Here is a 15,656-nt window from a genome sequence, read left to right on the forward strand (position 1 = left end):
TCTGTGTGTTGGCTCTGTTTGGCTATGGAATATTTCATTATTGCAGCTTGAACCTGACTACAATCGAGTTTACTGGATGCGCAGAAATATGGAGTTATCATAAGTCGTAATTACGATTTGATTTATATTTTGTAGGAAATACATGTCATATCTCCCCGTCACCCGGCCCCCTGAGAGAATACTCCATCAGCAGCTGCGTTTCTCCAAAGTAGTACTAGTCGATGGAAATGAGGTAGGTAGATGGTATGACGAGACTGTTATACAGGGAGGAACGCCGCTGCAGAACGTTCAAAATTCATGAAAAAGTATTTAAGGGTTGGACTTGACGAAGTCAATGCCCTTCTTGATGTTCTTGGCCAGGTCGCGGAGGCAGTCATCAAGGAGCTTCTGCTCATAGGCGTTGACCTCACCGACGGGGAAGATCTTCTCAACACCGTTGGGGCCGAGCTCAACCTTGGAGGCGAAGAAGTTGACGCCACGGTCCTGGTAAAGGGGGCTCTCAACGAAGGTGGGCTCGATAACTCCCTTCTCGCCCTGAGCAGCGCGGAGGAGGGACTCGGCGAAGCGAGCACCAGCCATGGCCATGGAGAGAGTGGCGGAACCGGCACCGTCCTTGGCCTTGACGACCTCATCACCACCGAACTGGATGCGGTTGACGAGCTTGTCGCGGGTCTCGCCGTCAATGTTGGGGTGGTTGGACTGGGAAAGCAGAGGAACAATGGTCACACCGGAGTGGCCACCAACAACGGGAACGGCCTCCTGGGCGGGATCGGTGCCCTGGACCTCGGAGATGAAGCGAGAGGCACGGACGACATCAAGGGTGGTGACACCGAAGAGACGCTTGGGGTTGTAGACACCCTTGGCCTTAAAGACCTCAGAGACGATGGGGACGGTGGAGTTGACCTGGTCGAATTAGCCACGGAAGTAGGGATTTTGATAGCAAATGCTGGAGGAGCATACGGGGTTGGAGATGACGAGGATGTTGGCCTCGGGGGAAGCTTCAGCAGCGGCCTTGGCAAGGTCACGGACGATGGAAGCGTTGGTGTTGAAGAGGTCTGTTGAAGATGTGATCAGTTCCTATTCGTATGCGCTGTTGGCTACAGATGATGCCATTCATACCGTCACGGGTCATGCCGGGCTTGCGGGGAACTCCGGCAGGGATGAGGACGATCTCGGAGCCCTTGAGAGCATCACGGAGGCCAGACTCGTTGGGCTCGTAGCCAGAGACGGTGCTGTTGGTGTTGATGTGGCTAAGGTCGGCAGCGACACCTAGAAGAAGGTTCGGTCAGTTCGAACCGCGAAAATGTTGCGAACAGCTTGAGGTAAGACACATACCGGGTCCACCGCGGATATCGTAGAGGGCGAGCTCAGAGACACGGGGGTTGAGCTTAAGGAGGAGGGAGAGGGGCTGTCCAATACCACCACCGGCACCGAGGACGGTGACCTTGGAGGCCTAATACTCGAAGAATAGTAAGCGATTGAATAGATCAGGTACCTCGGAGGTACATAGCAAAGAAGCGAAAGCACCGAGCTCTCGCCGAGTCTACGTACCTGGCGAGCAGAAGCCGAGAAGGCCCGCTTCTGGAGAAGACCGAAGGATTGGCGAGCAGCGAACATGGTATCTGAAGGCTAAAGACGGCAAAGGTGTATCAAAAGGAGATAAGGAGGCGGGGAGATACAATTGGGATGATGGGGAGATGGAAAAGAGAAGAGAAGAAGAGAGCCGTTGCCGGTGAGAAAGAAAAAGAGTTTGGGGGCGGTTAAAACGCTCGATACGTTTTCGATCCCCACGGCTACGGGCCCCAACGGAACCACTTCGGACTCACGGGACATGCTTGCGACAGTCCCGGGATTTGCTCGGGCCTTAGTCCCTTTCAATCTATGGAATTGACATCAAAACAATGCATAAATTCCCGCCCATTGCTCAAAACGCCTGCGCTAGTGAAACTATTTACCACAGCTGCTATCAAAACAACAACCGCTGTTATTACAATCTAAGCTAGGGAGAGATCAACCCATCACCTCAAATAGTGAAGCACCGCCCAGCAGAACAGGAAGAAGAGTAGCACTCCGACCCAGAAGATCCATTTATCTTGCTTCGCTCGTCGCTCAACCTTGCGAATTGTTTCCCCGCTTACACCCAAGGTATTTGCAACGCTGTAAAGACGACGCTGCGTGCCTTTGAGGACCTCTCGCTGCTGTCCGAGATCGGCAAGCACTGCCCGTCCTCTGTCGAGGAAGTCGTCGATTTGAGAACTGGTATTCGAGAGGAAGGATTGCTCCCGCAGAGCATGTGTCTCCCGGGTATAGTCCGACCCTCCAAAGCCGGGACCTGACCGCGATGACAAAGGAGCAAAGGGTGAGGCGTTGGGAGCTGATGGTTGCGCATATGGGTTCTCAGGTGTAGCCGTATGATGTGGTCGTCGGCCCAAAAGCTCGTGGCGGTTTGTTACAGATTGCTGCCAAGCAAAGTCGCCTATTAGTTATCATCTATAAGCAAGAGGTAACTACGATTCTTGTTACTTACAGCATCCTCTCGTTCCTTTCGTAGTTGGTCGAAATGTTGTCGGTAATCCTGCAGCTCTGCCCGGAAGTTCTTGACTCGTTCAAAGGCCTTTTCTTGTTTTTCCGGGATCAATTCCTTCTTCGACAACGCGGAATAGTCGTCGATTGTTCGGGATAGTGAGGCTAACGAGGCCGCGACTTGGCCTACGTAGCATGTTAGTATCGATATTATCGTACAAGCAACATGTATGTCTGTGAGGCCTAAGAGACACAGACTCTCCGGTGTTGATTACCTTGCAAGGCAGCAGGAGTCGTTGCGGGCGATTGTGCAAAGGTGTCAAGGTCACGGCGAATAGCAGACGACTGCTTGAGGGCGGAGTTAAATAAAGAGTTCTAGACGGTCGGAGATTCAGTTAGCGGTGAGCTCTAGGATGGTAGAAGAGCTCCATACCATCGTATATTTGACCGCAATCGATCTTTCGACACAAGCAAGATATCAGTGTCAACACGGAGAGGTATATCACAAAGAGCGGCGGTGCGCAATGAGGTCCAAGCTGGTCTAGAGTTGGAAAGACCAGTCTTCAACCCATTCAGTGTCCTAGTAGTCGCGACGTGTTTGAAATCAATAATATTCAAGACGCTTGCGCAACTGATACAAGGTGCTAAATATATCGACAGGCCACATGTTCTTGCAGCGGCCACGATTCTGACGTCGTTGACCGCCTCTGATGAATCACCCCGTGTCACTTTGCCTTGCAAGGTCGCATTTATTTCTGGGGTATACAAGTAGAAGAAACGTCTGAAGCTCTGGTTGTCTTGTCTCTGCCATTAACTAACAGTCGCACTGGGCCTACGTTGTCTCCATCTTGCAGGACATAAAGGTAATCCGTACTCCCGGCCCCACTACTTGTGATAGCGCTGGCGAATGCGGTTTCTAATTCTACGACTGCATATGGTGTCGCGGTGAAATGGTTCGAATGTCAGAGCTGGGAAGTATCTTCGTTGAAAACTAGAAATACATTAAAACGCGCCAGGTCGAACCATTAACCACTCCGAAACAAAATCCGACAAATCCTGGTATAAAGTATGTGCAACATTGGAAGGCTCGAGATCTTCACCTCCAGCATCTATTTCGGAGGGTACTTGTTCTGGAGGAACCATCTATAGAGTTCATTCCGTTAGCATTGGTCGCCAGACAACGAGGGAAGCATGAGCCACATACTTGCTGACAAAGTAATCGACAGCACCGGCGGCGCCTACGATCCCTGCCCAGAGTCCAACAACCTCCCAGGAAAGCTTTCCCTGGGTGTGTTTTCTGTAGGCACCGAAACCCAGACCTGCACCGACAAGGGCCATGAGAGCAGCGTTCCCAATAAACACAGGGTTGCCTTCATTGCCGCGAACACGGGATGGTTTGGCCTTTGGCTTCTGCTTCTTCTCGCGGGCTTCCTGGGCTTTTTCTTCTTGCTCGCGTTCTATCCGTTCGGCCTGAGTAGTAGTCTTCACGTCCTGCTCCAGGAAATCAGGGTCAACAGCGGTCACATGCGGGCCGTCGACGTCAATGAGCGAAGCGGTGGATTCGGATTCATCCTTGTAAACTCGGTTGATATCAGGGGCGCGGCTGGTTTAAAGAGAGAAACTTTGTTAGTTTGAAAGAACAGCGCGTGCATTCCTAGTGTTCCAACTTACGCCTGCAGTCAAGTTAGTCACATAGTAATTGGCCACAATGAGACAGGGAACTGTACCTCTTCAGGAGACTGCTTAGGACCCTTAGCAGCAGCTTCTGCGTAAGACATGTTGTGAGGTCGTGTTTAAAGGAGCTATGAAGAGTACAGTGAGCTTGATGGCACGATCATCCAGGACGGAACAAGAGGACAATATCCCAGACTCGGCAACTTACAATTTCGGAAGAGTGAGAGATGAAGGATAACCTGAGAACTTGGTCAAATGTTGAGCGGAGGGAGGAAGTATCACGAGATTAGATTCCGACAAAGGGTGGTGTCATGTGTATTTATACCGCTTGGAACTACGGTTGAAGCAGCGAAAGTTGGCATGTTAATGATGTCATATCAGTTGAGAGTGGAGTTGGCGGCACACGTCGCCAAGACCGGCTGGAGTTGTCACATCCACGGGCAATTGCGAAGATTCAAGAAGGTATGTACGCGCGCTTTTCAGTTACTTGTATAACGCAGTTTCCAACTGATTCGCTGGCTTGAGAGTAAGTATTTGTTCCCATATCTCGCTACCTAGATGAATGGGGCTGAAGGCTTCATGATTAAGTCTCAAGAAAATGCTGAAATTTATAAACTGTACCTGTGGTCGAAATCGGGGGGTTTTTAATACATAATAAAACAAAGCCCAGAATGAGGCTCCGGGCCGATGCGCTAGCACACATGATTGACCGGAGTTACAATCCGGAGTTGAGAACTTAGAGCATAAGCTCCAAGGGGTTCTCGACAACCTTCTTAAGCTCCTTAATCCACTCCGCACCAACAGCACCATCAACGACCCGGTGGTCGAAGCTACCAGTAACAACAATCTGGTCATCCCACTCAACGGACGTACCCTCCTCAGTCTCAACAGGAACAGCAACCTTGCGAGTGGTACCAACGGCCAGAATACCGGCCTGAGGGGGGTTGATGACAGCAGTGAATCGCTCAACGGCAGGGTTCATGCCCATGTTGCTGATGGTGAAAGTGCCGCCCTGGAACTCCTCGGGCTTGAGCTTGTTGTCCTTAGCACGCTTACCGAGATCCTTGATCTGGTTGGAAATGCTCGCCAAGCCAAGACCCTGCGCGTTCTTCACAATTGGAGTGATCAATCCAACAGGGGTAGCGACGGCGACACTGATATCAGCGGCCTTGTGCTGACGGATGACAACCTGGCCGTTCTCTTCAGTCCAGCTGGAGTTGACCTGGGGAACCTTCTGAAGAGCGGCAGCGCAAGCCTTGACAAGGAAGTCGTTGACGGAGAGTTTGTACTTGCCATCAGCGGAGGCGTTGAGGGCTTGACGAAGCTTCAGAAGCTTGGTGACGGAGAGGGTGGTGGAAACGAAGAAGTGGGGATTCTGGTTCCAGGATTGCTGGAGGCGAGTAGCGATCGTCTTGCGCATCGAGGTGAGAGGGATGTCCTCAGAGCCAGCCTCAGCAGCAGCAGCTGGTGCGGTAGACTTGTACTTCTCGACGTCCTCCTTGGTGATTTGGCCACCGCGTCCGGTACCCTTCAGAGCCTTGATTGGCACACCCTTCTCAAGAGCCAGGGCCTTGGCGGCAGGGCTAATCGCAGGCTCGCGGTCGAGACTGGGCTGGAGCTTCTCGCCGGAGGTGTCGGGCTCGTAAGCACCAGGGGCAGGCTCGGGTGTCGAAGGTTCTGAGGTCTTGGGGGTTTCCTTGGGGGCTTCCGTGGCTTCCTTGGCGGGAGCAGCACCGGCGCCCTCGCCAGCATCCTCCAGGCTGAATGATTCGAAGGCGGCGACATCAACGCCCTCCTCGACCAGGACGGCGATGGGCTGGAATTGCGTCATTAGTAGGTGCAATTGAACGTATTCGACAGGGCACACCTACAGAACCAACAGGTACATCCTTTTCGCCAGTCTCCTTCAGCACCTTAGCCAAGACACCCTCTTCCTGAAATTCGAAGTCCATCTGCGCCTTATCGGTTTCGATCTCAACCAGAACATCACCGGGTTGCAGGCTATCACCCGGCTTCTTTTGCCAAGCTCCGATGTTTCCGGCGGACATGGTCGGCGACAAGGCCGGCATGCTAATAATTGTGTGAGGAGGGAAAGCTATAGATTTTGACTGTCAGCATGGGTAAGACTCGAGCCCGAGGATGGCAGATAAGCATACACTTTGAAGCATAGAAGCGGGAAAGGGCAGAGATGGCGGGCAATTGTTGTCTATAGCACGGGGATATCGAGTTAGTTTACACGAAGATTAATTTGTCCCGTTGTAAAAGGATAGCAAACGTACTGGATCACGGCCGTGAACTTGTAAGTGGCCTGCGGTCGCCTCAGGGTAGAGGCGCCTTTTGAGAGAAACATCGCGCTGGGAGTGCGCATTCTGAGAGCAGAGGCGACCATGGTGCGCGGGTTCTGTTGTAGGATACAGATAGAGGCCCGCGGACTATAAGGAAGGGAGGAAATAGGTCGGAGGAGGAGCCGAGAAATTCAAACTGGCAGCAACCAAGAGTTGAGACTTTTCCGGCTCACGGTGAGCGAGAAGCTCCTCAACAGAGATCGGGCCGGATCGGAACTTGTTAGTTCCGGGACATACCGCAAAAACTAGGGCGATGTACATATCGCTCTTATCACAAACTCAAGTTATCTTCAGAGTTGCACGGAGAATATTGTGTTGCTACTATTAGTTGAGGCGTCTGGTATATTACTCCTGCATAGAACAATATTTGTAGTGGATGAATTATCCCGAGTTCCGCGAAGTGTTGAATGTTTGCCGATGAGGTGCCGTTGGCATCCAGTACTCAGTTCATCGGTATATCTGCCTCCGACTCAACTCGGAGAAGTTGGACCGGAGTAAATTGGCAGCTGTGATCAGTTACCAATGCTATACACCGTGTTGACTGCCCCTAAAGCGTCGGCCAAAGGTGCCTGTAATCTCCCCCTACCATTCAAGTTGTTACCTGGGGAATTGGATACCAATGAAGGTATCCTTTTTACTCCTTTCCTTTCTGCAAGATCTGCTAGATAGGTCTCTTGCTGGTTACAGACTATAATTTGAATCATGAATTTTTATGCCAGCTTTCAGGCTAGGGCGTCGTTATGTCCAGTGCGGAGAGCGAAGAAGGTTGCTCTTGAGACAGCGTTCAGGCCTATGTTGTTGTACAAGAGCACCTCCATCTATTAGGGAGCGCTTGGAATGATATGAAATACGCCGAAGACGCTTCACACTATTGCCCTTTTTTTTGTTGAGAACATGGCCGACGGAGCAAGCTTAGCTCGACCTCCGGAAAGTAAAACACCGGCCCCTCATGTTTGTTTCGTCCCTCTGTGGTTAGTGACAATTGACGGCAAATTAGGAGGTTTTCGAATATAGATGTCAGATTTGGATAACCTAAGGAGGACTTTTGAGCCATATACCCTTCTGTACCCTTACCTAGCGCCAGGACGAGAATTAAAACCAAATTCCCCATGGATGATCTTCAACGCACATCACGTGAGTATATACGTTACGTAAGCCGCTCGCGGCTGTGATGGCTCCGCCTGTCTTATTGATGCGTGTTCTTACTGCCTGGCTAAGAGTTCAATACTCAGAGCTCCTTTACATTTTTCACTACTTTCCATGTGGGACCTCCGCCTGCCTGGCTCTGCAAACTCCAGACGGAGTCTCGCATAATGGCGGAAGCTGAGAACGGCTCTATCGAGCCAGCACAAACATCCGTATCCCAGGCAGACAATAAGCAGAATGGGGTCGATGTTGTTACAGAACCGCAGGTTCCGGAGGAGGTCGCAAGGTCCAAACCCGAGTTACCAACCGAGCCAGAACGCCAAACAGTCGAATTCGACGCGCCAGAGCAGGGCGATCCGTCATCGGACCGATTGGAGACCAACGATACTAGCCTATCCCAAGAACAATCCGCAACACCTCCGCCAGCGGCGACGACTTCCGAATCCCTCGATCCCCCAAACCAGCAGAGCCAATTAGAGAAGGAAGAAAATCAGAACGATACTACACTCGAAGATGAGACGGCTGCTGCTGTAGAGCAGGCAGAAGAAGGCCCAGAAGCGTCATCGACTGTAACCCAAGACGAGCCGCGAATGCGATCTGACTCGCGATCGACTACCGCGACTATGGCAACCCATCGGTCATCGACTGTCAGCTCGACAGTCTTTATCGTTACGGCTTTGGACACAATTGGTGCCTCAAGGGAAGCTCGGAGGAGCAAGGAATTGGAGGATTCCGTGAAGAATGCGCTTGCCAATGTCAAACAGTCAGATCGCCAGCCGATTGACCCCGAGGTTATATTCCGCCCACTGTTGATCGCCAGTCGGACAGACAGCATACCTCTCCAAGTAACAGCTCTGGATTGTATCGGCAAACTAATCACTTACTCTTACTTTGCCTTCCCATCCGCTCAAGAAGCCAAGGCATCCGGCCCGGAAAGCACACCGCAACAGACTCCTCTCATTGAACGAGCAATTGATGCTATTTGCGAATGTTTTGACAATGAGAATACGTCGATCGAGATTCAACAGCAGATCATCAAGTCACTTCTTGCTGCAGTTTTGAATGACAAGATTGTGGTACACGGGGCGGGTCTTTTGAAAGCCGTCCGTCAAATTTACAATATGTTCATTTACTCCAAGTCTAGTCAGAACCAGCAAATTGCCCAGGGATCTCTCACACAGATGGTCAGCACGGTCTTTGACAGGCTTCGTGTGAGACTTGATCTGAAAGAGTTACGTTTGCGTGAAGTTGAACAGACTCAGGGTACCTCTTCTGATGCGGTAACTATTGAACCTTCCGAGGTAACCCCTTCCGGTGAGGAGGATCAGGTCTCTGATGTTGCGTCCATAGCAACAGACCAGCCTCCCCCAAAAGAGCCTACCGAGAAGCTCACTTTGGAGAGTTTTGAGTCAAACAAGGAAGTTACCACCGTCAATGACAATGCCCCAACGATGGTTACACGCGCCAATATCAGTCAGAAGCGAGCGCAGTCCGCGCCCGTTGCAACCGGAGAAGATAAAGATACCGCTGACGCAACGAGTGACGAAGATGATGTGGATGAAATCTACGTTAAAGATGCCTTCCTAGTCTTTAGGGCTCTTTGCAAACTGAGCCATAAGATCCTCAGTCATGAACAGCAGCAGGATCTCAAATCCCAAAACATGAGATCGAAGTTGCTCTCCCTACATCTGATTCATTATCTGATTAACAACCATGTCGCCGTTTTTACCTCTCCTCATCTCACAATCAGGAACAACGCGGGTAGCTCAGACGCTATGACATTTCTCCACGCTGTCAGGCCTCATCTCTGCCTCAGTCTGAGTCGAAATGGCGCTAGCTCAGTTCCCAGAGTATTTGAGGTCTGTTGCGAGATCTTCTGGCTCATGTTGAAGCATATGAGGGTCATGATGAAGGTCTGTCAATCCCCAAGCCCGCCATTGCGGAGCAAAAAAAAAAGCCTATCTGACATGAGAAAAACAAATACAGAAAGAGCTCGAGGTTTTCATGAAGGAAATCTATCTCGCTATCCTCGAAAAGCGGAATTCTCCAGCATTCCAAAAGCAATATTTCATGGAAATCCTGGAGAGACTGGCCGATGAACCTCGTGCTTTGGTCGAAATATATCTCAATTACGACTGCGATCGGACGGCGCTGGAGAACATCTTTCAAAAGTTCGTGTCCCTTCTTTTAGCGACTGCCAGTTTTTTTCAAGTCCTAACTAGATCCCAGCATCATCGAACAATTATCCCGCTACGCGAGTGTGCCCACAACCGTGAGCCCCGCTCAACAACAGCAATACCACGAGCAACATGTCAAGGCCTCAACCGTAGGAAACGAATGGCATCAGCGCGGAACCCTGCCACCGTCGCTCACAAGTGCCCACATGATCGGCAGCCCACAGCCTACCCTACAGACCATACCGCCGGAGTATACACTCAAGCACCAAGCTGTTGAGTGCTTAGTTGAGATCCTTCAGTCGCTCGACAACTGGGCCTCGCAGCGCAGCGTCGACCAGACTGCTGCTCGGACATTTTCTCAGAAGTCTGTTGACAACCCTCGAGATTCTCTGGATAGCAGCGTCCCCACCTTTCTCTCCTCACCACGTGTTGATGGTGCGGACGGCAGTACTGGCCGGTCCACTCCGGTCCCAGATGACGATCCAAGCCAGATAGAAAAGATGAAACAGAGAAAGATTGCGCTCACGAATGCGATCCAGCAATTCAATTTCAAACCCAAGCGGGGCATCAAGCTTTTTGTTCAGGAAGGATTCGTCCGCTCCAATACTCCCGAGGAAATTGCAGCTTTTATACTCCGCAACGACCGCTTAGATAAGACCATGATCGGAGAATACCTTGGGGAAGGCGACCCCGAAAACATTGCTATCATGCACTCTTTCGTCGATATGATGGATTTCTCTAAACGACGTTTTGTGGATGCTCTCCGCTCCTTTCTGCAACATTTCCGGTTGCCGGGAGAAGCTCAGAAAATTGATCGTTTTATGCTGAAGTTCGCAGAACGCTATGTGACCCAAAACCCGAATGCATTTGCCAACGCTGATACAGCGTATGTCCTGTCATACTCTGTGATAATGCTCAACGTCGATCAGCACAGTAGCAAGATCAAGGGACGCCGAATGACTCCTGAGGATTTTATCAAGAACAACCGAGGTATCAACGATAATCAAGACTTACCTGATGAGTATCTTACATCGATCTTTGAGGAGATTGCCAATAATGAGATCGTCCTCGACACTGAGAGGGAGCAAGCGGCGAACGCTGGCGTTCCCACATCTGCTCCGGCTGGCCTTGCATCTAGAGCAGGGCAGGTGTTTGCTACTGTCGGACGAGATATACAAGGTGAAAAATATGCCCAGGCTTCCGAGGAAATGGCCAATAAGACTGAGCAACTATATCGAAGCCTGATACGAGCCCAGCGCAAAAACGCTGCTAAAGAGGCGCTGTCGCGATTCATTCCCGCAACTTCCGTTCAACATATTGGCTCCATGTTCAATGTGACTTGGATGTCGTTTCTCTCAGGGCTGTCGGCTCCTATGCAAGATACACAGAATCTCAAGACCATCAAGCTTTGCATGGAAGGTATGAAGCTCTCTATACGCATCAGTTGTGCGTTTGATCTAGAGACTCCACGAGTTGCGTTTGTCACAGCATTGGCCAAATTCACAAACTTGGGCAACGTTCGGGAGATGGTCGCGAAGAACGTCGAAGCATTGAAGATTTTGCTTGACGTTGCACTCTCTGAAGGGAATCACCTCAAAAGTTCTTGGCGGGAGATTCTCACATGTGTCAGCCAGCTCGATAGGCTTCAGCTTCTTAGTGACGGGGTTGATGAGGGTTCTTTGCCGGATGTTTCACGGGCTCGTGTTGTACCTCAACCTTCATCCGATGGCCCTAGAAGGTCAATGCAAGCTTCACGGCGTCCCCGTCCCAAGTCCATCACCAGCAATACCCCCTTCCGAGCGGAAATCGCCATGGAAAGCCGCTCGGCCGAGATGGTTAAAGGAGTAGATCGAATCTTCACCAACACGGCTAACCTCTCGCATGAGGCAATAATCGATTTCGTTCGAGCTTTGAGCGAGGTAAGCTGGCAGGAGATTCAGTCGTCTGGTCAAACCGAGTCTCCCCGCACATATAGCTTGCAGAAGCTGGTTGAAATCAGCTACTACAACATGACTAGAATCAAGATCGAGTGGTCTAAGATTTGGGAAGTTCTTGGGCAGCACTTCAATCAAGTTGGATGCCACTCAAACACTAATGTGGTCTTTTTTGCCCTCGATTCGCTCCGCCAACTCTCGATGCGCTTCATGGAAATTGGAGAGCTCCCGGGATTCAAGTTCCAGAAAGATTTTCTCAAGCCATTCGAGCATGTCATGGCAAATAGCAATGCTGTTACCGTGAAAGACATGATTCTGCGGTGTCTCATCCAGATGATCCAAGCCCGTGGAGACAACATCCGCTCAGGCTGGAAAACTATGTTCGGGGTGTTCTCCTTCGCGGCTCGGGAACCGTATGGTAGGTGTTAAAGCGGTAGTGTCCTCTTACGAACCTGGTTGGGCTAACTTTGTGGTGCAGAGGGCATTGTGAATATGGCATTCGAGCACGTTACTCAGATCTACAATACCCGGTTCGGTGTGGTAATTACACAAGGAGCCTTCCCTGACCTCATCGTCTGCCTCACGGAGTTCTCCAAGAACATGAGATTTCAGAAGAAGTCCCTACAAGCAATTGAGCTTCTGAAATCGACAGTCGCAAAAATGCTGAAAACTCCTGAATGCCCTCTATCTCATCGCAGTACGCCTTCGGAAGGTGCCCACGAGGACGCTACGAACCTCAGTCAACAACTCACTCGGCAGTCGAAAGAGGAGCAGTTCTGGTATCCTATCTTGATTGCTTTCCAAGATATACTCATGACTGGTGATGATCTTGAGGCGCGATCGCGGTAAGCGGACTTAACCCCTTTGCCTACAGTTCTTCACTAATTTGATTTCTTAGCGCTCTAACCTATCTTTTTGACACCTTGATACGGTATGGAGGTAGCTTCCCTCAAGAGTTCTGGGACGTTCTCTGGAGACAGCTCCTGTACCCCATTTTCGTCGTTCTGCAGTCGAAGTCGGAGATGTCCAAGGTTCCCAATCATGAAGAACTTTCGGTCTGGCTGTCGACTACGATGATTCAAGCGTTGAGAAACATGATCACGCTGTTCACGCATTACTTCGACGCTCTTGAGTATATGCTTGCCCGTGTTCTCGAACTGCTCACGCTCTGCATTTGTCAAGAGAACGACACCATCGCGCGAATCGGCAGCAATTGCCTACAGCAACTGATACTACAGAACGTGGAAAAGTTCCAAAAAGAACACTGGAACAAAATCGTTGGTGCTTTCATCGAGCTTTTTAACAAAACTACCGCATACGAACTGTTTACGGCTGCAACATCTGTAGCATCAAAGCCTACAAGTTTGCCTCAAGCTCCAAATGGGCAAACATCAGCCAGCCAGGAGCCTGAGCAGGACCCTACCGAGCCACTCTCAACCCCAGTGGTAGAAACCCCTGCGGAATCTTCAAAGCCCAACGGGACGGAAGGCGTTACACCCGAGCATGAAGAAGGCGACATGCCTGCAGCGTCGAATGCCGATTTGGAGGACTACAGGCCACAAGCGGATGTACAGCAGCAACCGGCTGCTGTTACAGCTGCGCGGCGCCGCTATTTTAATCGTATTATCACGAACTGCGTGCTCCAGTTGCTTATGATTGAGACCGTTCACGAATTGTTCTCCAACGACAAAGTCTACGCTCGAATTCCCAGCAACGAGCTACTCCGTCTGATGGGCTTGCTTAAGAAGAGCTATCAATTTGCCAAGAAGTTCAATGAGAACAAGGATCTTCGCATGCAATTATGGCGTCAAGGATTCATGAAATCGCCGCCGAATCTTCTGAAGCAAGAAAGTGGGAGTGCTGCGACATATGTCCATATCTTGTTTAGGATGTACCATGATGAGCGAGAGGAGAGAAAGAGCAGCCGCACTGAGACGGAGGCGGCATTAATTCCGTAAGCAGCCTCGGGCCACTTTCTTCACCATTGTGGATTTTCTGCTAATCAAAATGTGTCTTCAGTCTCTGCGCGGACATCATTCGCGGCTTTGTTCGACTTGACGAGGACTCACAGCACCGCAATATCGTTGCCTGGCGTCCCGTTGTTGTTGATGTTATCGAAGGCTACACGAACTTCCCCCGTGAGGGCTTCAATAAACACGTTGAGATATTTTACCCCTTGGCTGTCGACTTGCTGAGTCGCGACCTAAACGCCGAAATTCGTCTTGCGATCCAGTCTTTGTTACAACGTATCGGCGAGACAAGATTAGGTATACCTGCGCGACCTCCGCCGATGCCTATCAGCCCAAGACATTCAGTATCAGAGCGGCCGTCCCGCAAGCATAGTGTTGGCAAGCACTGATCATCTCCGTTCCCCATAGTCACTCTAGAAAGCTTGTGTACCTGGTTTTCACCCTGCTTTTTGGATATCCTTGCATTCCTCGTTGTGAGGACGTTTGTTTCGTTTTCAAGGAAGGGTATCAAGTGTAAAATTAGCCATGCTGGATTATTGTTTCTTTATCTCTCTGCTTTAGACCCCGGATTTTTATGCGACAGGGGTTTTTATATACACCATCTTACATACCTCACATTCTGAGACTCTCAGGCTTTTACTCTATTATTTTCTCTTTCTGGGGACTTCTGTCGAAGCATAGATATACCTATGACTTGAGGCCATGGTGTATGGAAACAAAAACTGTCTAAGTACAGGAGTGCACAATGCTGCCTACTTAACATTGATTCTCAGTGGAGCTTTCGAACCGCTTGTTTCCAGACAAGTTCCGCTAGCAAGCCACTTCCTTCTACTTTTGTCCCACATCATAAGTGGACCTCAAAATTCAATAGCCCTAGCATCCAGGCATTCAGGCCGAGAAGCACTTTGCGCCGGTCCATACGGACTGTGAAGCATCTGGCTATAGCACAGACATTCAATATCTAAACAGTATGTACCGGAAGGTTGGAGCGAACCTCCCCAAGCGTGGGAATCAAACCTGACTCGTAATGTTTGAGTAGGGCTGCCATGTCTCTCTCATCCATTTGCACCAGATCTTCCAAGCGCCACGCTTCACAGATCCCGGACATCCTGAAGGCCCATCAGCTCGGAACATAGACAAGGGTGGGATACTTCACATACCACTTCATCCGTTTCGGTCCCTCGGCAGGATTAGGAGCGACATCCCTCAATAACTTCCTCAGTTTTCCAACATTTTCAATGGCCGCTCCCATATTAGCCGGTAGAGTATTGGCGATCTTCTTCCGAACAATGCTTGCAAGTTTCGGTCCATTTCCGTTTGTACTGACCATTACTTGTAATGGGCCATCTCGGTGCACACTTCCGAAGTAAAAGTCGCATTCGGAGGGTACATCGGCTATGTTCGCCGGGATTCGCTTCTCCTTGCAAAGTTTCCAGACCTGGGTTGAAGCCTCTGGATCATCGATTGCACAAAGGATCATATCGGCGCCTTCCAGGTCCGTGGGCTCGAAGTTCCGATCGATGTGAGACACTTGGCCCTCTGAAACTCGAAAAGCTACTTCTTCATTCAGCCCTGAGGCTGGGCACACAACGGTGACCTGTGCGTCTGCATTAAGGGCATGTAATATGCGTCCAGCAGCAACCTGTGGGGTTCATGAGCAATTATATATCTGGCTGGGATCTGGTGACTAACCTCGCCTCCACCAACGACCAGGACTTTCTTGCTCTTTACTTGCCAGGCCACTATCAGTGAGCCACCTCCTTGGACCTCTGGAAATTTCGGCGATGACATCCTTGGCGGACTGGATATGTTGGACGCAACTTCCCTGTTGATAGCAGAAGTGGGGTTAAGTAATCGACAGGGCCTGATACGGCCCACCGCAGAGAC

The 15,656-nt window shown here is 50.5% G+C and overlaps 4 protein-coding genes across 4 annotated transcripts; 1 reads left to right on the plus strand and 3 right to left on the minus strand.

Moving 5' to 3' along the window:
• Positions 1-97: 97 nt before the first annotated feature.
• On the minus strand, positions 98-1,732 carry BJX68DRAFT_239795 (malate dehydrogenase). The gene is made up of 5 exons (XM_071040588.1): positions 1,552-1,732; positions 1,336-1,453; positions 1,120-1,269; positions 961-1,055; positions 98-903 (listed from the first exon to the last, which is right to left on the minus strand). Exons 1-5 carry the CDS (start codon positions 1,615-1,617, stop codon positions 310-312), a joined length of 1,023 nt encoding a protein of 340 aa, XP_070897615.1. The 5' UTR covers positions 1,618-1,732; the 3' UTR covers positions 98-309.
• Positions 1,733-2,018: 286 nt separating this feature from the next.
• On the minus strand, positions 2,019-6,586 carry BJX68DRAFT_256114 (putative pyruvate dehydrogenase complex, dihydrolipoamide acetyltransferase component; the record flags this gene model as incomplete). The annotated part of the gene is made up of 9 exons (XM_071043142.1): positions 2,019-2,459; positions 2,528-2,709; positions 3,649-3,653; positions 3,728-4,126; positions 4,195-4,196; positions 4,967-6,013; positions 6,069-6,292; positions 6,354-6,403; positions 6,477-6,586. 9 exons carry the CDS (start codon positions 6,584-6,586, stop codon positions 2,019-2,021), a joined length of 2,460 nt encoding a protein of 819 aa, XP_070897616.1.
• Positions 6,587-7,663: 1,077 nt separating this feature from the next.
• On the plus strand, positions 7,664-14,158 carry BJX68DRAFT_276505 (Arf family guanine nucleotide exchange factor SEC7; the record flags this gene model as incomplete). The annotated part of the gene is made up of 6 exons (XM_071048109.1): positions 7,664-9,601; positions 9,675-9,859; positions 9,918-12,217; positions 12,278-12,644; positions 12,698-13,753; positions 13,819-14,158. Exons 1-6 carry the CDS (start codon positions 7,856-7,858, stop codon positions 14,156-14,158), a joined length of 5,994 nt encoding a protein of 1,997 aa, XP_070897617.1. The 5' UTR covers positions 7,664-7,855.
• Positions 14,159-14,730: 572 nt separating this feature from the next.
• On the minus strand, positions 14,731-15,560 carry BJX68DRAFT_268162 (bifunctional precorrin-2 dehydrogenase/sirohydrochlorin ferrochelatase MET8; the record flags this gene model as incomplete). The annotated part of the gene is made up of 3 exons (XM_071046005.1): positions 14,731-14,878; positions 14,930-15,411; positions 15,462-15,560. 3 exons carry the CDS (start codon positions 15,558-15,560, stop codon positions 14,731-14,733), a joined length of 729 nt encoding a protein of 242 aa, XP_070897618.1.
• Between the last annotated feature and the right edge of the window lie 96 nt (positions 15,561-15,656).

This window comes from Aspergillus pseudodeflectus (genome assembly GCF_044049435.1).
Source record: "Aspergillus pseudodeflectus strain CBS 756.74 chromosome Unknown BJX68scaffold_29, whole genome shotgun sequence".
Lineage (NCBI taxonomy): Eukaryota > Fungi > Ascomycota > Eurotiomycetes > Eurotiales > Aspergillaceae > Aspergillus > Aspergillus pseudodeflectus.

Coding starts and splice junctions, on each gene's coding strand:
- BJX68DRAFT_239795 (XM_071040588.1), bottom strand. CDS start 1,617: ATGTTCGCTGCTCGCCAATCCTTCGGTCTTCTCCAGAAGCGGGCCTTC. Junction 1,056..1,119: donor GCCCGGCATGACCCGTGACG/GTATGAATGGCA, acceptor CATCTTCAACAG/ACCTCTTCAACACCAACGCT. Junction 904..960: donor TCCTCGTCATCTCCAACCCC/GTATGCTCCTCC, acceptor TAATTCGACCAG/GTCAACTCCACCGTCCCCAT.